Source organism: Leuresthes tenuis, unplaced genomic scaffold (assembly GCF_036924035.1).
Source record: "Leuresthes tenuis unplaced genomic scaffold, fLeuTen1.0.hap1 SCAF_9, whole genome shotgun sequence".
Taxonomy (NCBI): domain Eukaryota; kingdom Metazoa; phylum Chordata; class Actinopteri; order Atheriniformes; family Atherinopsidae; genus Leuresthes; species Leuresthes tenuis.
In genome coordinates this window covers 2,280,527-2,302,258 of record NW_027325363.1, presented here as the reverse complement: position 1 = coordinate 2,302,258, position 21,732 = coordinate 2,280,527, and the positions used below count along the sequence as shown (strand labels likewise).

The 21,732-nt window shown below is 40.7% G+C and overlaps 1 protein-coding gene across 2 annotated transcripts in view; it reads left to right on the top strand.

Annotated features, from left to right (window-relative positions):
* The window catches only part of LOC140313902 (leucine-rich repeat and fibronectin type III domain-containing protein 1-like protein), a 167,187-nt gene that overhangs the window by 132,728 nt on the left and 12,727 nt on the right, over positions 1-21,732 (top strand). For both annotated transcript variants that reach the window (XM_072391888.1, XM_072391887.1), the window contains exons 8-10: positions 6,135-6,318; positions 10,130-10,349; positions 10,426-10,681. In XM_072391888.1, coding sequence (XP_072247989.1) covers positions 6,135-6,318; positions 10,130-10,349; positions 10,426-10,547 — 526 coding nt within the window. In that variant the 3' untranslated portion in view covers positions 10,548-10,681. The remainder of the gene's footprint in view (positions 1-6,134; positions 6,319-10,129; positions 10,350-10,425; positions 10,682-21,732) is intronic.

Below are 21,732 nucleotides of genomic sequence, written 5' to 3'. Positions count from 1 at the left end.
AGGATCTGAAGGGTCTCTATTCTGGATGATAACCTGTATTAATGTGGTGTTTCATTAATGATTCTGTTGGAGCTCACGCTGAGCCGTTGAACTGCCAAACCCTGACAAAATTGTTGTATTTGCCGAGCAAATTTCTTCGCTGTATCCATCAAAGCCTCCGGCTCGAACGTGATTTACTTCAGAGTGACTCTGCATTCAGTCTGTGTGAGAAGGATGGAGCCTCTGGTGCTCGACCTGCATCTCCAGCACACATTTATTCATTAGGTCACATGTCTGTTCCTTTTCTCTTTCACATTCCCTTTGAACACGGACAGAAACTCACACTGCCATGCAAACACTCTGTCAGAGCCCCCGGGGTCAGGCCAGGCTTTATAATTCCATCCTTTCTCTCGTCACCTCTGCTCCGGAGTCGATGAAGAGGAACTGGCCTCCGCCACCCGGCGCCTGAATAATGCAAAGCACACAGGAAGCAGACAGGAGCACATAGACACCTGCAGAAAGCCCAAGACTAAGTGGCTGTTTCTCACGTCCAGTTAGTCCAGAACCAGAATCTTAACCAGAGTTAACCTTTAAAAGAGTACACGGCAAACACATGTGCACGTTAAGCAGGTGCGGGGCGGCATTATCATTCACTGGGAGTTTGTTTCCATCCGGTTAATGTTCCTCTGACGGTGCTCTGGTGTGAGGACAGTGCCACCAGCTCCTGGATCCAGTTCCAAGGTCGGGTTTAACTGCAGGAAACAACAACCAGGGCAGCAGGGTCTTTGTTCTTGTTTGGCACTTTGTTTGAGCCTTGCTTCTGCTGTTAGACTCCTGCCTTTACCCCCAGATGTCCTCAGTCTCCTTGGTTTTATTCCTTCTTCTCATTCATACCTGTTCCTGTTGGGCCTCAGCTCATCAACCCTCCCGGTTCTTACAGTTCCTGCATGTTTAGTCTTCACCTCATGATTTCCTCGTCAGTTAATCAGTCTTTCAGTTCCTCCTGCTTCTGTTTGCATTTAGTTTTGTTTGTCGTTCTTTCTTCCTGCCTGGGCAGCGTCTCGGTTTTCAAATGAAGCCTTTGTTCATCTACTTGGCCGGTCTTCGCCGCCTCAGTCCAGCATTTGGGTCCAGTCACACAAAATGGGCGATAAAACACAGCCCTGGCATCTTCGTGCCTATGAAATAATAACAACACCGGGGGGAGGATGCTGTAAAAGCAGAAGAATGATGTAAAAGCAGCTGAAATGCTCAGACTGTCGAAAGAGTTGATGAATTTGATTGAGGCGCATGTTATCTCCGTGGGTCAGAGGCTGTTCTGGATCACAGCTTCAGTGTTTCTCTGCTCAGTTATCATTTCCACTGATAACATCTGCTCTCCTGCTGCTCATCTCCTCCTTTTCTTCTCAGACTTCACCACAAACCGCCTGCTTTCATGCACAGATCATTCTCAGGAACCATCCTCACGCTGGAAAAGTCCCTGCTTCTAACAGCAGAATAAGACACACAAGCAGTGTGTGTTAGCCGGAAATCATCTTTATTCGTCCAGGACTCTTAATCAACAGGATTACAGATGAAGGGAAAAATAAAGATGATCACTTTTTCACAGCTGCAGCCAAACGAGCTGCAAAAAACCTCTGAAACAAATGTAATTAGACTTTAAGCCTGTTGCTTGTTGGCTGCTTCTTCTTCTTCTTCTTGAGTCAGAAAGCCTGGGTCGTCTCATCCCATGAAGGGTCCAGAACGAGTGTCGTCAGACACTGAATAAGACATAAGATCCTGCGGCCTCATTAAAGCCAGTGCAGCGGGGGGGGGACACACTTCCAGAGACCTGGAAGTGTGTCTTTGGAGGGAAAATGGCTTCCTCCGTTCTGTCTGAAGCGATCCAGCAACACTGGAGCTTATTCAGACTGACCTAAAGCTGTAAAGGTTCATATTTCCATCCGTCCACCTCTGCTTCTTTGTGTTTTTTCTCATCTCATCCTCCTCTGAAGTCTCTTTGTTTTCACTCCATCGCTTCTCCTGCTTTTCCATCTTTTCTTTTATGTATTTATTCCTTTCCAATCTTCTTCTTTTCTCTCGTACGCCACCTTGCTCTCCTCCCCTTCATCTTCAGTCTGGCTCTGACTTCGTATCCTTTGATTTTTGGAGTCGACAACCTAAAGTGCGACGTCCCTTTCAGCCTTCTGATTGTGTTTATTCTCCCACTGCTTCAGTTTCCTACCTTCTGTATTATTGGGAAACACTTTCCTTCCTCTCTTCACCTGAACATTGAGTTGGATCTGCACTCATCTTTCTCTTCAGCCAAATGGAACAGATGTGATTATTGTTTCAGTACCAAATATGTACAATGTGTGCCAATCAGTGTTGATAAGAGGGAGAAGGACCGAGAGGTGAGCTGCAGATCAACAGCACATTTATTTTAACGTGAATCCTCTGAGCAAACTGATTAATCATGATGGCAGGATATGATTAAGAAGCAAACATGGAAATAAGTGTTTTATTCTGGGAGTCCATCAAACATGGGGCCGTTATGAAGGGGAAAGAGTGAAATGTACAAATGGCTTCCTGGACATTCTGTTTCTGTATTTATCAGACGCTTTTATCCAAAGCGACTTACAAATGAAGATATAACAGCTTTATATAAAGCTAACAATAAGCTACATAGAAGGAACCCAGGAGTCCGACTCTGTCAGAGGGGACAGAGTAGAGATAGGGTGCAGGCATAGAAGGAAGAGCAGAAAGATAAAGTGCAGAGATAGAGGGGGGAGGGAAGTACAAGGTAAGTGCTGGGATAGGAGATGCTCTCTGAAGAGCTGGGTTTTCAGGAGCTTCTTGAAGATAGACAGGGACGCCCCTGTTCTGGTAGCGCTCGGTAGGTCATTCCACCATCGTGGGACGACACATGAACAGAGTTTGGATTGTCTTAGGCGTGGTGTAGGAGCTGCTAGACGACAATCCTGGGACCAACGGAGGGACCCAGTTGGGACAGAAGCCTTTGCAAGAGCATTCAAGTAGATGGAGCCGTTCCATTAAGCTCTTTGTAGCTAACATCAGGGACTTGGATCTGATGCTAAGGGCAGCCAGAGGAGCTCAATGAACAGAGGGGGGACGTGTTCTTTTAGGCTGACCCAAGACCAGACGCACCGCCGCGTTCTGGACCATCTGCAGAGGTTTCACAGGCTGGAGACCAGTTAGGAAACCAGTTAGGAGCCCAGTTAGGAGACCAGTTAGGAGACCAGTTAGGAAACCAGTTAGGAGACCAGTTAGGAAACCAGTTAGGAAACCAGTTAGGAGACCAGTTAGGAAACCAGTTAGGAAACCAGTTAGGAGACCAGTTAGGAGACCAGTTAGGAAACCAGTTAGGAGCCCAGTTAGGAGACCAGTTAGGAAACCAGTTAGGAGACCAGTTAGGAGACCAGTTAGGAAACCAGTTAGGAGACCAGTTAGGAAACCAGTTAGGAAACCAGTTAGGAGACCAGTTAGGAGACCAGTTAGGAAACCAGTTAGGAAACCAGTAAGGAGACCAGTAAGGAGACCAGTTAGGAAACCAGTTAGGAAACCAGTTAGGAGACCAGTTAGGAAACCAGTAAGGAGACCAGTAAGGAGACCAGTTAGGAAACCAGTTAGGAAACCAGTAAGGAGACCAGTAAGGAGACCAGTTAGGAAACCAGTTAGGAAACCAGTTAGGAGACCAGTTAGGAGACCAGTTAGGAGAGCAGTTAGGAGACCAGTTAGGAAACCAGTTAGGAAACCAGTTAGGAGACCAGTTAGGAGACCAGTTAGGAAACCAGTTAGGAAACCAGTTAGGAGAGCAGTTAGGAGAGCAGTTAGGAAATCAGTTAGGAAACCAGTTAGGAGACCAGTTAGGAAACCAGTTAGGAGACCAGTTAGGAGACCAGTTAGGAGACCAGTTAGGAGACCAGTTAGGAAACCAGTTAGGAGACCAGTTAGGAGAGCAGTTAGGAAACCAGTTAGGAGACCAGTTAGGAGACCAGTTAGGAAACCAGTTAGGAGACCAGTTAGGAAACCAGTTAGGAGACCAGTTAGGAGACCAGTTAGGAAACCAGTTAGGAGACCAGTTAGGAAACCAGTTAGGAGACCAGTTAGGAGACCAGTTAGGAAACCAGTTAGGAGACCAGTTAGGAGACCAGTTAGGAGACCAGTTAGGAAACCAGTTAGGAGACCAGTTAGGAGACCAGTTAGGAAACCAGTTAGGAGACCAGTTAGGAGACCAGTTAGGAGACCAGTTAGGAGACCAGTTAGGAAACCAGTTAGGAGACCAGTTAGGAGACCAGTTAGGAAACCAGTTAGGAGACCAGTTAGGAAACCAGTTAGGAGGCCAGTTAGGAAACCAGTTAGGAGACCAGTTAGGAGACCAGTTAGGAGACAAGTTAGGAGACCAGTTAGGAGACCAGTTAGGAAACCAGTTAGGAGACCAGTTAGGAGACCAGTTAGGAGACCAGTTAGGAGAGCGTTGCAGTAGTGAAGGTGGGAGATGACCATGGCCTGCAGCAGGAGCTGGGGGGCATGTTGGGTCAGGTATGGTCTGATCTTTCTTATCTTTAGTAATGCAAAGCGGCTGAACGAGTAACCGAGGTAACGTGATCTTTGAAGGTTAGTCGGTCATCAATCATGACACCCAGGTTTCTAGCAACCTTTGATGGAGCCAGAGATTGAGTTTGGATGCAGATGCTGTGGTGTCTGGTTGGTTTGGCTGGAAGACCAGCAGCTCAGTTTTTGGGAGGTTAAGTTGGAGGTGATGGGCTTTCATCCCTGTTGATGTGTCATAGAGACGGTCTGAGATTCCTGCTGAGACCGTGTGGGAATGACAGATAGAGCTGGGTATCATCAGCATAAGATCAAGCGGTGTTTCTCAATCCTGGTCCTCAGAGCCCTGCATGTTTTGCATGTTTCTGATTCAAATGAACGGTCGTCCTCAGCCTTCTGCAGAGCTTAAAGACCCGACCCATTCATCTGAATCAGGGAAACATGCAGGAAACTCTGGATTAGAGCATCTCAGGTGACTGTTTAACTGTGTTGAGCTCCAGCTACTGAAGTTTAAATCAGCTTCATCTGTTCGGTTTATGTTCCAGCATTTGTTTTAACAGCTGTTAGACCCACAGAAACACAACAAACTATGACTGAATCCATCAAACCTCAACAGATGAACACTTTTACACCATGTTAACCTGGAAAGTTCCTTCTGAAATGATGATGAATCCGTCTCCTGCAGCTCATGAAATAATCAGTTTGCATTCAAGATGATGGAGATCGCTGCATAAAGTCGAGCTTCTCCCCACAGGAGCATAAACCCATGTTAAAGTGCCTGATCTGAGTTCTAATGAGGGATAAAAGGGGTTCCTGTTCACCGGGATCCACTTTTAAAAGCTACAGATGTTATAAAGTAGTTAATCAGGTGGTAAAGGTGTGGTGAGATTCGTGATTCAGGCAGCGGTTTGCTTTGATGGATTCTCCACATCATTTCTAACATTTATTTAACATGTAAAAGAACAAACCCTTTCTATGAATGAGGTGTTGCTTGGATACCTTCAGACAGATCAAATAAAATCAGGGAATCAGTATTTTGGGCATCCAGGAGAGTTTTGCTTTGATTTTGTTCTTTTCTTTGATAAATAAGTCTGTTTTGGTGGTGAAATGCTGTCAGAGACTCGCTATAAAAGTATAAAACTTATATAAAGCTCCACTTTGCAGGTTTTACTCCGACACAGATCATCTCTGATGGTTAAGATTACAACAAACCGGCTGCTGTGAGCTTTAATAACAGGAAGCACGATGCATACGGAGGACATTTTGTGAGTTTTTATATCAGCCTTTGAGTTAAAAAACGTCCTCCTCTGTCAGTCTTTTGATCATGTTTTTAAGAAATGAATCAAAGCTGCAGAGTCCAGTTAAAGCTGTGGAATAAAACATCTGTATGTAGGTCAGAAGTGAACCCAGTCTGGGTTGCATCACTCACCATCTGACTCTTTGCGGTGGATGCAGCCTCACTTTTGATCTCCTGCAGCTTTATTTGGAGTGAGAGCAACAAAACATCCCAGAACAAGCGAGGAGAGTCGCACTCAGCCGCAGTTTAATGTCTTTAAGCACAGGTGAGCTCACAGATGTGCTCTGTGTGTCTTCCCCTCATGCAGGATGATCCCCGCCAACCACAAATACTTCCTGCTGAGTGACCTGGCCACATCCCGGGACTATGAGCTGTGCGTTTTGGCGGTTTACGACGATGGCGTCACCACGCTGACGGGCACCAAGCTGGTGGGCTGCGTTTCCTTCACCACGGACACCGAGTACGGACGCTGTCACTCGATACGAGACCAGGTCGGTGTGTGAGTCAAATAATGTGAAGTTATCCCACATTTTGTGTATTTGTCATAGTCAACCTCCTGTGATAGTAACCCCCCCTGACCAAATTACACCAAATAATGACCAAATTACACCAAATAATGACCAAATTACACCAAATAATGACCAAATTACACCAAATAATGACCAAATATACCAAATAATGACCAAATATACCAAATAATGACCAACTTATACCAAATAATGATCAAATTATACCAAATAATGACCAAATATACCAAATAATGACCAAATATACCAAATAATGACCAACTTATACCAAATAATGATCAAATTATACCAAATAATGACCAAATATACCAAATAATGACCAAATATACCAAATAATGACCAACTTATACCAAATAATGACCAAATATACCAAATAATGACCAAATATACCAAATAATGACCAATTATACCAAATAATGACCAAACACTTTGTTTCCTTCTGCCAACACTTAAAGCCGTTCTGACTCTGAGGAAACCAGGTGATGCAGAGTTCCAGCTGTTATTTTGTCCCATTCTTCCTTAAACAGGTCTTAAGGTGTGCAGCAGTGCGGGGGGGTGGTTGTATGTGTTGATTTTCAGCCTTTACTCATTCTGTCAACCCCATAAACAGACTAAACTGATCAGTTTTACATGTTATAACATTCCTAAAAGGCTTAAAATTTTGTTCTGGTGATGATTGGGCTTCATATTCACAAAGCATCTTCGGGGAAATAATTGAGATTTTTTCCTTGCGGAATGAGTCGATTTGTCAGGAAAAGCTTGTAATACATGAACGAATCAGCCCAAGTACCGAGTACGGACGCTGTCACTCGATACGAGACCAGGTCGGTGTGTTAAAGCGAGCTGGGACAGCGAGCTGAGGCTTTATTTTACAGGCCCCCCAATAATCAACACTGTTTGTTTTCCAGCTCAGTTCCTGCATTCATTCCTGTATTATGTGGCAGGCATAGAGTCAAATAATGTGAAGTTATCCCACATTTTGTGTAGTGTCATAGTCAACCTCCTGTGATAGTAACCCCCCCTGACCAAATTACACCAAATAATGTCCGAATTACACCAAATAATGATCAAATTATACCAAATAATGATCAAATTATACCAAATAATGACCAAATATACCAAATAATGACCAAATTACACCAAATAATGATCAAATATACCAAATAATGACCAAATTACACCAAATAATGATCAAATTATACCAAATAATGACCAAATATACCAAATAATGACCAACTTATACCAAATAATGACCAAATATACCAAATAATGACCAAATTATACCAAATAATGACCAAACACTTTGTTTCCTTCTGCCAACACTTAAAGCCGTTCTGACTCTGAGGAAACCAGGTGATGCAGAGTTCCAGCTGTTATTTTGTCCCATTCTTCCTGCAAACAGGTCTGAATACCAATAATGACCAAATTACACCAAATAATGTCTGAATTACACCAAATAATGTCTGAATTACACCAAATAATGATCAAAATATACCAAATAATGATCAAAATATACCAAATAATGACCGAATTACACCAAATAACGATCAAAATATACCAAATAATGATCAAATATACCAAATAATGACCAAATATACCAAATAATGACCAAATATACCAAATAATGACCGAATTACACCAAATAATGACCAAACACTTTGTTTCCTTCTGCCAACACTTAAAGCCGTTCTGACTCTGAGGAAACCAGGTGATGCAGAGTTCCAGCTGTTATTTTGTCCCATTCCTCCTTAAACAGGTCTTAAGGTGTGCAGCAGTGCGGGGGGGTGGTTGTATGTGTTGATTTTCAGCCTTTATTCATTCTGTCAACCCCATAAACAGACTAAACTGATCAGTTTTACATGTTATAACATTCCTAAAAGGCTTAAAATTTTGTTCTGGTGATGATTGGGCTTCATATTCACAAAGCATCTTCGGGGAAATAATTGAGATTTTTTCCTTGCGGAATGAGTCGATTTGTCAGGAAAAGCTTGTAATACATGAACGAATCAGCCCAAGTACCGAGTACGGACGCTGTCACTCGATACGAGACCAGGTCGGTGTGTTAAAGCGAGCTGGGACAGCGAGCTGAGGCTTTATTTTACAGGCCCCCCAATAATCAACACTGTTTGTTTTCCAGCTCAGTTCCTGCATTCATTCCTGTATTATGTGGCAGGCATAGAGTCAAATAATGTGAAGTTATCCCACATTTTGTGTATTTGTCATAGTCAACCTCCTGTGATAGTAACCCCCCCCTGACCAAATTACACCAAATAATGACCAAATTACACCAAATAATGATCAAATTATACCAAATAATGACCAAATATACCAAATAATGACCAAATATACCAAATAATGATCAAATTATACCAAATAATGACCAAATATACCAAATAATGACCAAATTACACCAAATAATGATCAAATTATACCAAATAATGACCAAATTACACCAAATAATGATCAAATTATACCAAATAATGACCAAATATACCAAATAATGACCAAATTACACCAAATAATGATCAAATTATACCAAATAATGACCAAATATACCAAATAATGACCAAATATACCAAATAATGACCAAATATACCAAATAATGATCAAATTATACCAAATAATGACCAAATATACCAAATAATGACCAAATTACACCAAATAATGATCAAATTATACCAAATAATGACCAAATTACACCAAATAATGATCAAATTATACCAAATAATGACCAAATATACCAAATAATGACCAAATATACCAAATAATGATCAAATTATACCAAATAATGACCAAATATACCAAATAATGACCAAATTACACCAAATAATGATCAAATTATACCAAATAATGACCAAATATACCAAATAATGACCAAATTACACCAAATAATGATCAAATTATACCAAATAATGACCAAATATACCAAATAATGACCAAATATACCAAATAATGACCAACTTATACCAAATAATGACCAACTTATACCAAATAATGACCAAATATACCAAATAATGATCAAATTATACCAAATAATGATCAAATTATACCAAATAATGATCAAATTATACCAAATAATGACCAAATTACACCAAATAATGACCAAATTACACCAAATAATGATCAAATTATACCAAATAATGACCAAATATACCAAATAATGACCAAATATATAGTTATATAGTATATATAGTCATTAAACTACTGTAGATAGTCGAGTAAAACCGTACTCAGCTTCAAATAACATGTTTGGGGCTTTATGGAGGCTATGGAAAGACAAAATGAACGTTTTTAGGCCTCGTTTTACTCTCTGAAGCTAAACACTGAACTAAATTTGTTTTCCTGTTGCAGTTATTTCATGATTTGTGTGCAGCGAAGGAAGCTTTTCAGTTCCTGGGTTTTAGAGGGTCTCCAGAACAATGATTCTTCCCATGGGTTCCTCACATAATCAACTGTAATAAGCCTCTAACGCGGCCCATGTGCTGCTATTCGAGAAGCTTTGTAGGACACAGACTTACTGGGGAGTTATATGCAGGCGGGGGTCTTCCTGGATAAACAAAAGACATCAGTCACTGTTAAATGTCCCGAACAAACATCTGGAAGGACTGCAGCTGGTTTAGAAACGCACAAAATATCTAAAAATAAGGAATAACCCAGTTCCTCCTGAAGGACTCTTCTCCCAGACTGGCTTCAGGTCTTGTTCTTGTGCTCAGAAATGAACTTAAAGCTCCTCTGAGGCTCTAAATGTCTGCATGTTCTTCTCCCCTTTCTGCAGTTCCTGGGCGGCACCATGATCATCATCATCGGTGGGATCATCGTGGCCTCCGTGCTCGTCTTCATCTTCATCCTCCTGATGAAGTACAAGCTGCACAGTAACCACTACAAGCAGAAAGCTGCCGCACGCCACGCCAACGTCTGCTCCCAGACCAACGGAGGAGGAGGGGGCGGAGCCAACATCCTGGCCCTGCCTCCATCCTCCTCCTCAGCGGGACAAGGTGGGCGAGGGAAAACAAAGCCGCTGCGCCTCCTTGCTCTCTGCCTCTAACATCTGACTCCATTTTTGTTTCCCAGGTGGAGGCGTGAATAAAAACTCTCAGCCATCGTCATCAGAGGGGATGGGAGGAGCTTCTCTTCGGGGGACGACTGTCGTGGATTTAAATCCCACTCGGGACGACGATGCCATTTCCCAATAACACACAAGAAACAGTCGATGAAGCCCCACCGAACTCTAATACTCCACCTTCTCCCCTTTTGTTCAGTTTTTTGTTTTGTTGCTGGTGCCTGGAGCCAAACTCCACTTTCCTGTGAGGAGCAGCTCCTGACATCGGTGAGTAACAGGAAGTAGGATAAATCAATCAGAGCAGAGAGAGCAGGAGGCGGGTCAGAAAATAAAGATGAAAGAAACAAGCATTTACTTTGACTTTTATCTCATTTAAGCAGACAGTATGAACCGAGGATTTTTCAGGTTTTGTCTCAACATTATAAAAAAGGTCCATCAGTGAACCTTTTCCCACTTTGTTTCCAACACTTAAAGCCGTTCTGACTCTGAGGAAACCAGGTGATGCAGAGTTCCAGCTGTTATTTTGTCCCATTCTTCCTGCAAACAGGTCTGAATACCAATAATGACCAAATTACACCAAATAATGATCAAAATATACCAAATAATGACCAAATATACCAAATAATGACTGAATTACACCAAATAATGATCAAATTATACCAAATAATGATCAAAATATACCAAATAATGACCGAATTACACCAAATAATGACCAAATTATACCAAATAATGACCAAATATACCAAATAATGACTGAATTACACCAAATAATGATCAAATTATACCAAATAATGATCAAATTACACCAAATAATGACCGAATTATACCAAATAATGACCAAGCACTTTGTTTCCTTCTGCCAACACTTAAAGCCGTTCTGACTCTGAGGAAACCAGGTGATGCAGAGTTCCAGCTGTTATTTTGTCCCATTCCTCCTTAAACAGGTCTGAATACCAATAATGACCAAATTACACCAAATAATGTCCGAATTACACCAAATAATGACCAAATTACACCAAATAATGACCCAATTACACCAAATAATGACCCAATTACAGCAAATAATGACCCAATTACACCAAATAATGACCAAATTATACCAAATAATGATCAAAATATACCAAATAATGACCAAATATACCAAATTATACCAAATAATGACCAAATAATGACCAAATATACCAAATAATGACCAAATTATACCAAATAATGACCAAATTATACCAAATAATGACCAAGCACTTTGTTTCCTTCTGCCAACACTTAAAGCCGTTCTGACTCTGAGGAAACCAGGTGATGCAGAGTTCCAGCTGTTATTTTGTCCCATTCTTCCTTAAACAGGTCTTAAGGTGTGCAGCAGTGCGGGGGGGTGGTTGTATGTGTTGATTTTCAGCCTTTTCTCATTCTGTCAACCCCATAAACAGACTAAACTGATCAGATTTACATGTTATAACATTCCTAAAAAGCTTAAAATAACTTTTACAGCCACAAATTGGAAAAACTTGGGATAGTTTTCTGCAAAAGCAGATGAAGAAAACAGTTATTTTGATGTTTTCTCTTACTTTTACTTCCTGTCAGACAGTCTGAACTCAACAGATTTCCTGTTCAGCTTCATTTCATCTGTGAACAAACATCATTTCTACACCTCAGACCTGCAACATCCCATAAAAGATCAGAAAACAGTGAATCTTTTCCCACTTTGTTTCCTTCTGCCAACACTTAAAGCCGTTCTGACTCTGAGGAAACCAGGTGATGCAGAGTTCCAGCTGTTATTTTGTCCCATTCTTCCTGCAAACAGGTCTGAATACCAATAATGACCAAATTACACCAAATAATGATCAAAATATACCAAATAATGACCAAATATACCAAATAATGATCAAAATATACCAAATAATGACCGAATTACACCAAATAATGATCAAAATATACCAAATAATGACCAAATATACCAAATAATGATCAAAATATACCAAATAATGACCGAATTACACCAAATAATGATCAAAATATACCAAATAATGATCAAAATATACCAAATAATGATCAAAATATACCAAATAATGACCGAATTACACCAAATAATGATCAAAATATACCAAATAATGACCAAATATACCAAATAATGATCAAAATATACCAAATAATGACCGAATTACACCAAATAATGATCAAAATATACCAAATAATGACCAAATATACCAAATAATGATCAAAATATACCAAATAATGACCGAATTACACCAAATAATGATCAAAATATACCAAATAATGATCAAAATATACCAAATAATGATTAAAATATACCAAATAATGACCAAATTACACCAAATAATGACCATATTACACCAAATAATGTCCGAATTACACCAAATAATGACCAAATTATACCAAATAATGTCCGAATTACACCAAATAATGACCAGATATACCAAATAATGACCAAATTATACCAAATAATGACCAAACACTTTGTTTCCTTCTGCCAACACTTAAAGCCGTTCTGACTCTGAGGAAACCAGGTGATGCAGAGTTCCAGCTGTTATTTTGTCCCATTCTTCCTTAAACAGGTCTTAAGGTGTGCAGCAGTGCGGGGGGGCGGTTGTATGTGTTGATTTTCAGCCTTTACTCATTCTGTCAACCCCATAAACAGACTAAACTGATCAGTTTTACATGTTATAACATTCCTAAAAGGCTTAGAATAACTTTCACAGCCACAAATTGGAAAAACTTGGGATAGTTTTCTGCAAAAACAGTTATTGTGATGTTTTCTCTTACTGTTACCATGGTTTCTGGCACCAGCGCGCTGTTTGTGGTTCTGTTGGGTTCATATCGGGGCCTCACAGTCAGCAGGACCAACAGCCTGCTGGCGCCTCAGGGCAGTTTTTCTGCTTGTGGATCAGATTGAACCCTTTTTTCTGACCTGCTTTTATTTGACACTGAGAACAAACCAAGCCACACTTTATTACTTTCTTTGTCTTGCTCTCTCTCTGTATCACTTCCTGTTGCCTTCCCAATAACGGCTTCAGTGTCCGGCCTCTCTCCCTCCCCCCCTCTGCTCCTTCCTTTGATTTTAATGACTGGTTTTGATTTCCTTCCTTTCTCCTCTCCACTGCCTTCATTCTGCAGCTTTGTTTGTCTGCTTTTCTTCATCACAGCTTCCTTCTTATCTTGTGATATTTGTGCCGCTAAAGTCACTCCAGAATTGAGACGTGTACCTTGTCTCCAGACATCCTTCAAAGCCCGGGAGGATCCTCTTTCTTTCATCTCCGTTGCATTTGAAATGTTGGTCGTGTGGTTAAATGAATGATCAATCAGTGGAAGGTGGCTCTAAGACTAACAGGATTAGCATCTCCAGTACACTCACAGTTTGGCAGAATCATCCTCCTCCATATTTCATGGCAGTTTGAAATGTGTCCAACTTCTGGATGAAAAAGTCTTCCACCTCGGACTTTTCCCTGTGGGTCAAAACTTAGATCAACTTACAATTGATTAGCAAGAAAAATACTAATATTTAAAGTCAGGTGGACATTCTCAACGTGTTTAGAGAAGTTTAAATGGCAGTAAATCGTCCTTCCATCTCATCTCACTTTACTGTCGATGCTGCTGTTAAACTCTGTTAAAAGTTAGCTTTATTAGCAGCTCTAATGTATCCAGTATCATGGCAGAAAGAAAGTACACCCTCTTCCACATTCAGGTTTTATGTATCGAGACTTGATAAAGAATTAATGAATAAATTAATAACAATCAATGAATAAGAAACTATTCAAACAGCAACACATAACATATCACACTGTGTCATTGTTTATTGAGCAAAAACTGAGTTAAAACACAGAAGCGGTGTGTGAAAAACTAAGTGAACCCTTAGTGAAGAAGCAGCCTAGAGCATGTTAAAGGTTAAAGGTCACCCCAAGGTGAAGAAGCCCAGAGCTACATCTCAGACTCTACAGGCCTCAGTTAGCATGCTAAAGGTTAAAGGTCACCCCAAGGTGAAAAAGCCCAGAGCTACATCTCAGACTCTACAGGCCTCAGTTAGCATGTTAAAGGTTAAAGGTCACCCCAAGGTGAAAAAGCCCAGAGCTACATCTCAGACTCTACAGGCCTCAGTTAGCATGCTAAAGGTTAAAGGTCATACATCTCAGACTCTACAGGCCTCAGTTAGCATGTTAAAGGTTAAAGGTCACCCCAAGGTGAAAAAGCCCAGAGCTACATCTCAGACTCTACAGGCCTCAGTTAGCATGCTAAAGGTTAAAGGTCACCCCAAGGTGAAAAAGCCCAGAGCTACATCTCAGACTCTCCAGGCCTCAGTTAGCATGCTAAAGGTTAAAGGTCATGACAGCACAGTTAGAAAAAGACTGAACAAGGATGGCTTGTTTGGAAGGGCTGCAGGAGAAAGCCTCTTCTCTCTAAAAGAACATGGCAGCACAGCTTAGGTTTGCAAAGCTGCATCTGAACAAAGCTCAAGACTTCTGGAACAAAGTCCTTTGGACAGACCAGAGCAAAGTGGAGATGTTTGGTCCTAATGCACAGCAGCACGTTTGGAGGAAACCAAACACAGCATATCAGCACAAACACCTCATACCAGCTGTCAAGCACGGTGGTGGAGGGCTGATGATCTGGGCTGGTTCTGCAGCCACAGGACCTGGGCACCTTGCAGTCATTGAGTCCACCATGAACTCCTCTGGATACCAAAGTATTCTAGAGTCAGATATGAGGCCATCTGTCCCACAGCTAAAGCTGGGCTGAAACTGGCTCATCAACAGGACAAAGATCCCAAACACAGCAGCAGATCTACAGCAGAATGTGGGAAAAAGAGAAGAATCAAGGTGTTGCAATGGTCCAGTCAGAGTCCAGACCGGAGCACCGTTCTGCAGCATTTGGTCCAGACTTATCCAGCCACCTTTCTGGTAATAACTCTGGAAAATGACCAAATAAGACGCGTGAATAATAACGTAATAAATCGAGCTGCTGCTTTCTACTCTTCCTTCTGGCCAGTATGTTTCTTTCCACTTTTACTGCTGCAGAAACGTCCAAATGCATGAGCTATTTGAGCTACTGATATCAGCACAAAGCAGTGATGGTTCGGGCTGAGCTGGAAGGTGAACACAGAACATCTCTGCTTGTTTTGAGCTCTGCTATGAAGCAGGGGGTCGGATATCCCCATGAAACACAGGAAAAAAGGTCATTCCTGCACACTCTCCACTTCTGTGGTGACTTATTTATGTTGTTTATCAGATCTTTTCCTTCATTTAGGCCTCAGCCACCACTTTTTCTATAGTGATGTCCTGTGTTTTCACTTGAAAACTCATCATTTCATTTACATTTCTGCTGCTTTTCTGAACATATTTGGGTTTTATATAATGACTCCTCTCCTCGCCTTTCCTCTTTCTCTCAGTACACTTCTTCTTATCTCTCCTGTTTCACGATGAGTTCCTGCTCTCATCTATGATCTCTCTCTTTCCAGCTCAGTCACAAGGATAATATGTTGGCATTTTACGCCTCTTGAAGCCACTAAATGTCACAAGGTTGTTGAAATTCTATGTTTGGTGCCATATCCGGGAGGTTTTTCTCTTAATTTGTAGATTTGCAGTTGAAATGACACCAGTTTTACATATTTTTTGTGCCCTAAAGACTCCAGCTGTGATCTTAAAACACAGAAGCAGTCTTTAACCTTCGCTTTTTGGTATTTTCTCTTTCTCTGCATCATCCACATTTCACCCATCCCACTTCCAGCTTCTTACAGCCTATTTTTATTCACTGATCTGATCGTCTCTCCTTTGCTGCTGAACATGCACTCTCACACATCCGTGCACTCAAAGAAGCTGCTGGACACGCCTCCTCCTCGGTCTTAATGAGCTGAGCTGGTTTTGATGGTCACAGCATCCCCTAAAATAGCATCAGACTCTCCTGTCAGAGACGCCCAAACGCAGCTTTTTTCTTCTTGAAGCTTCATCAGATCCACGTCTGTTCTTGACATTTTGATTGTCTTTACGGTGCGTTACAGTCTCGCATCGCGCATTGAAGTTATTTTAGCAGCTTTAAGCTCTTGTTAAAGTTCGGGAAAGACTCTCGGCGTCTTATACTGAGAAAGTAGATGAGCTGCAGCCTGAAACAGAAACTATGGATTGCATTAATTGTTAATGGAGCCACTGTATCCCTGTTTTTTGTGCTGTGGCAGCATAAACCCAATCCAACCCTCTGCTTGGAGGGATTCTACAGATATCTTGAGTTATTTAAACTGGGCTTTTCAGCCTAATTCACTGATAATATTCTGCAAATTCTACAGATTAGCACCACAGTCGGATAACACGATCATCCAGAGCAATACTCAGAGGAGGGAAACCGTCACGAGAGCATCGTGATTAGTTTTAGATACGAGGAAGTGACACACGGTTTGTAAACTGTGAGAAATTCAGCGTTAAATATCTGAATAATCTTCAGCATCTGCACAGAAACAGTCCCACCCTCCCACTTCCTGCCTCTGCAGATGGGCAGAAATCTTCACCATGCTTTTATTATCCGAGCCTGGCACGGAGCGGCGCCATGCCGGCGACTGAATGGTCTTTCCTGAGGCCGGCGGGCAGCCGCCTCACGCAGAGCCACAGTGCCACCTGGTGGCCAAACCGCGCACAGGGGCTTTTATTTTTATCCTCGTGTATCTGGGGAAAATAGAAAAGCTCTGTCATTCACAGGCATGCATTGAAACACACTTATTAAAGCTGGAGATACACAGTCTGGTGCTGGAGGTGCTGGAAGAGAAACAAACCAGACGGATGTCTGTCAACTGGAGAGGATTTCAAGCTAATGCCGTCTTTCCAGCAAGATTTAAAATGTACAATCACACATTCACGTCTTTACCTGTCAGCCACAGTGACAAAAAGACTTAATTCAATTGATTTCCTTCTAGAGGCACAGGTTTTCTGTGGTTTACATCCACAGCTTGACCATTAAATGAGCGTAAAATAGCTGCATTTTCCCTTCTGTTCCAGTTTCACTGGAGCTCCTTCAGGAAAGTGCAGCTGCTCCTGGTGACACCCAACGATGCCAACGCTGTTGACTTGGATAAAAATGTCTTATTAGAGGCCAGGAGGTGTTTTTGGCCGATGCTCTTCAGTTTCCACCTTTCATTTTCCTACTTCTGACCACACAAAACACGTTTTTTAGCCTTTACCACCTGCAGTTTCTGGTGAAACTGAGCTGAGATGACGGTCTGAACCTGAAGCTAAAGATAACTACACCATGATGCTGCCACCGCCGTGCCTCACTGTAGGCAGAGTTTAGCGTGTGATGAGCAGGTGGAATCGGATATTTTCCTCATGCTTTGAGGTTTCTGCAGCTGAGAAGATTATCTCATTACATACTCTGTGATTTGATGGCCAGCTTTAGGGGGAGTTTTGTTGATTACAAACTTTTTTTACTCCTCAGTTATTGAAGCAACCGAGCTCCTGGTGCTTTAAAAAGCAAGTTAACCTCCAGATCTTTGCTCTAACTGGTCTTAGAAGTCGTCCCGTTTCTGATTAGATAGGTAAGAAATGTCCTTAACTAACCCAAAAACATATCCGTGTTCAGAGGGTTCTTGGACTTTATGTGCAGGGTAAATTTTAGGCGTTTATCAGTGCAAACGGTGGTGTGTTTAACCTTTGTCCAGTCAATCGATTTACTGCAAGTGGACAAAACTCTTCAAACGTCTTGATGACAATTAGAGCCTTTTGTTAAGATGTCAAGATGTTCACAGAGTGAGGCGTTCGGTGCCATGAACTGCAGTGATATGGATAAAATTGGATAAAAATGGATAAAAATGCAGGAGAATCCAGTTTGTTAGATAGATTTTTATGATTTTAGATGATCTAAACCACATTTGGTGGTAAAACTTGAAGTGGGTGCACATGTTATTTATGCTACAGTTCAATTAATCTGACTTTATCGAACCTGGTTTACTGCTTATTTACTCTCAAGATTAAGATTAAGATCAGCTTTAATGTCATATATTAAACTCATCCAGGTTAACACACACTCATAGAGACAGATGTCATACATCTGGAGCAGTGGGCAGCCAATCAGAGCGTACGATGCCTTGCTCAAGGGCACCTCAGCCGTGACAAGTGGACTGAAATCCAGCTGTGGGAATCGAACCACCAACCTTCTGGTTATTGGACGACCACTTGAACCCCTGTGCCGATACGTTAAATTCAGTTTTATTCCAGTTTAGCTTCATGTAGGTCAGCGTAAAGTCTGTAGATGAGTGTTTAAACTGTCTTTAATGTTAAAAAGGTTAAAAAAGGCACCGATACGAGGTTACTGAAGCACTTTGTCAGTTTTATTCCATTTTAGCTTCATGTAGGTCAGTGTAAAGTCTGTAGATGAGTGTTTAAACTGTCTTTAATGTTAAAAATGTTAAAAAAGGCACCGATACGAGGTTACTGAAGCACTTTGTCAGTTTTATTCCATTTTAGCTTCATGTAGGTCAGCGTAAAGTCTGTAGATGAGTGTTTAAACTGTCTTTACATGTTAAAAAAGGCACCGATACGAGGTTACTGAAGCACTTTGTCAGTTTTATTCCATTTTAGCTTCATGTAGGTCAGCGTAAAGTCTGTAGGTGAGTGTTTAAACTGTCTTTACATGTTAAAAAAGGCACCGATACGAGGTTACTGAAGCACTTTGTCAGTTTTATTCCAGTTTAGCTTCATGTAGGTCAGCATAAAGTCTGTAGATGAGTGTTTAAACTGTCTTTAATGTTAAAAATGTTAAAAAAGGCACCGATACGAGGTTACTGAAGCACTTTGTCAGTTTTATTCCAGTTTAGCTTCATGTAGGTCAGTGTAAAGTCTGTAGATGAGTGTTTAAACTGTCTTTAATGTTAAAAATGTTAAAAAAGGCACCGATACGAGGTTACTGAAGCACTTTGTCAGTTTTATTCCATTTTAGCTTCATGTAGGTCAGCGTAAAGTCTGTAGATGAGTGTTTAAACTGTCTTTAATGTTAAAAAAGGCACCGATACGAGGTTACTGAAGCTCTTTGTCAGTTTTATTCCATTTTAGCTTCATGTAGGTCAACGTAAAGTCTGTAGATGAGTGTTTAAACTGTCTTTACATGTTAAAAATGTTAAAAAAGGCACCGATACGAGGTTACTGAAGCACTTTGTCAGTTTTATTCCATTTTAGCTTCATGTAGGTCAGCGTAAAGTCTGTAGATGAGTGTTTAAACTGTTTTTAATGTTAAAAATGTTAAAAAAAGAGCACAGATACGAGGTTACTGAAGCACTTTGTCAGTTTTATTCCAGTTTAGCTTCATGTAGGTCAGCGTAAAGTCTGTAGATGAGTGTTTAAACTGTCTTTAATGTTAAAAATGTTAAAAAAGGCACCGATACGAGGTTACTGAAGCACTTTGTCAGTTTTATTCCATTTTAGCTTCATGTAGGTCAGTGTAAAGTCTGTAGATGAGTGTTTAAACTGTCTTTACATGTTAAAAATGTTAAAAAAGGCACCGATACGAGGTTACTGAAGCACTTTGTCAGTTTTATTCCATTTTAGCTTCATGTAGGTCAGCGTAAAGTCTGTAGATGAGTGTTTAAACTGTCTTTAATGTTAAAAATGTTAAAAAAAGAGCACAGATACGAGGTTACTGAAGCACTTTGTCAGTTTTATTCCAGTTTAGCTTCATGTAGGTCAGCGTAAAGTCTGTAGATGAGTGTTTAAACTGTCTTTAATGTTAAAAATGTTAAAAAAGGCACTGATACGAGGTTACTGAAGCTCTTTGTCAGTTTTATTCCAGTTTAGCTTCATGTAGGTCAGTGTAAAGTCTGTAGATGAGTGTTTAAACTGTCTTTAATGTTAAAAAAGGCACCGATACGAGGTTACTGAAGCACTTTGTCAGTTTTATTCCATTTTAGCTTCATGTAGGTCAGCGTAAAGTCTGTAGATGAGTGTTTAAACTGTCTTTAATGTTAAAAAAGGCACCGATACGAGGTTACTGAAGCACTTTGTCAGTTTTATTCCAGTTTAGCTTCATGTAGGTCAGCGTAAAGTCTGTAGATGAGTGTTTAAACTGTCTTTAATGTTAAAAAAGGCACCGATACGAGGTTACTGAAGCACTTTGTCAGTTTTATTCCAGTTTAGCTTCATGTAGGTCAGCGTAAAGTCTGTAGATGAGTGTTTAAACTGTCTTTAATGTTAAAAAAGGCACCGATACGAGGTTACTGAAGCACTTTGTCAGTTTTATTCCAGTTTAGCTTCATGTAGGTCAGCGTAAAGTCTGTAGATGAGTGTTTAAACTGTCTTTAATGTTAAAAAAGGCACCGATACGAGGTTACTGAAGCACTTTGTCAGTTTTATTCCAGTTTAGCTTCATGTAGGTCAGCGTAAAGTCTGTAGATGAGTGTTTAAACTGTCTTTAATGTTAAAAAAGGCACCGATACGAGGTTACTGAAGCACTTTGTCAGTTTTATTCCAGTTTAGCTTCATGTAGGTCAGCGTAAAGTCTGTAGATGAGTGTTTAAACTGTCTTTACATGTTAAAAAAAGGCACCGATACGAGGTTACTGAAGCACTTTGTCAGTTTTATTCCATTTTAGCTTCATGTAGGTCAGCGTAAAGTCTGTAGATGAGTGTTTAAACTGTCTTTACATGTTAAAAATGTTAAAAAAAAGGCACCGATACGAGGTTACTGAAGCACTTTGTCAGTTTTATTCCATTTTAGCTTCATGTAGGTCAACGTAAAGTCTGTAGATGAGTGTTTAAACTGTCTTTAATGTTAAAAATGTTAAAAAAAGGCACCGATACGAGGTTACTGAAGCACTTTGTCAGTTTTATTCCAGTTTAGCTTCATGTAGGTCAGCGTAAAGTCTGTAGATGAGTGTTTAAACTGTCTTTACATGTTAAAAAAAGGCACCGATACGAGGTTACTGAAGCACTTTGTCAGTTTTATTCCATTTTAGCTTCATGTAGGTCAGCGTAAAGTCTGTAGATGAGTGTTTAAACTGTCTTTACATGTTAAAACTGTTAAAAAAGGCACCGATACGAGGTTACTGAAGCTCTTTGTCAGTTTTATTCCAGTTTAGCTTCATGTAGGTCAGTGTAAAGTCTGTAGATGAGTGTTTAAACTGTCTTTACATGTTAAAAATGTTAAAAAAGGCACCGATACGAGGTTACTGAAGCTCTTTGTCAGTTTTATTCCAGTTTAGCTTCATGTAGGTCAGTGTAAAGTCTGTAGATGAGTGTTTAAACTGTCTTTACATGTTTAAACTGTTAAAAAAGGCACCGATACGAGGTTACTGAAGCTCTTTGTCAGTTTTATTCCATTTTAGCTTCATGTAGGTCAGTG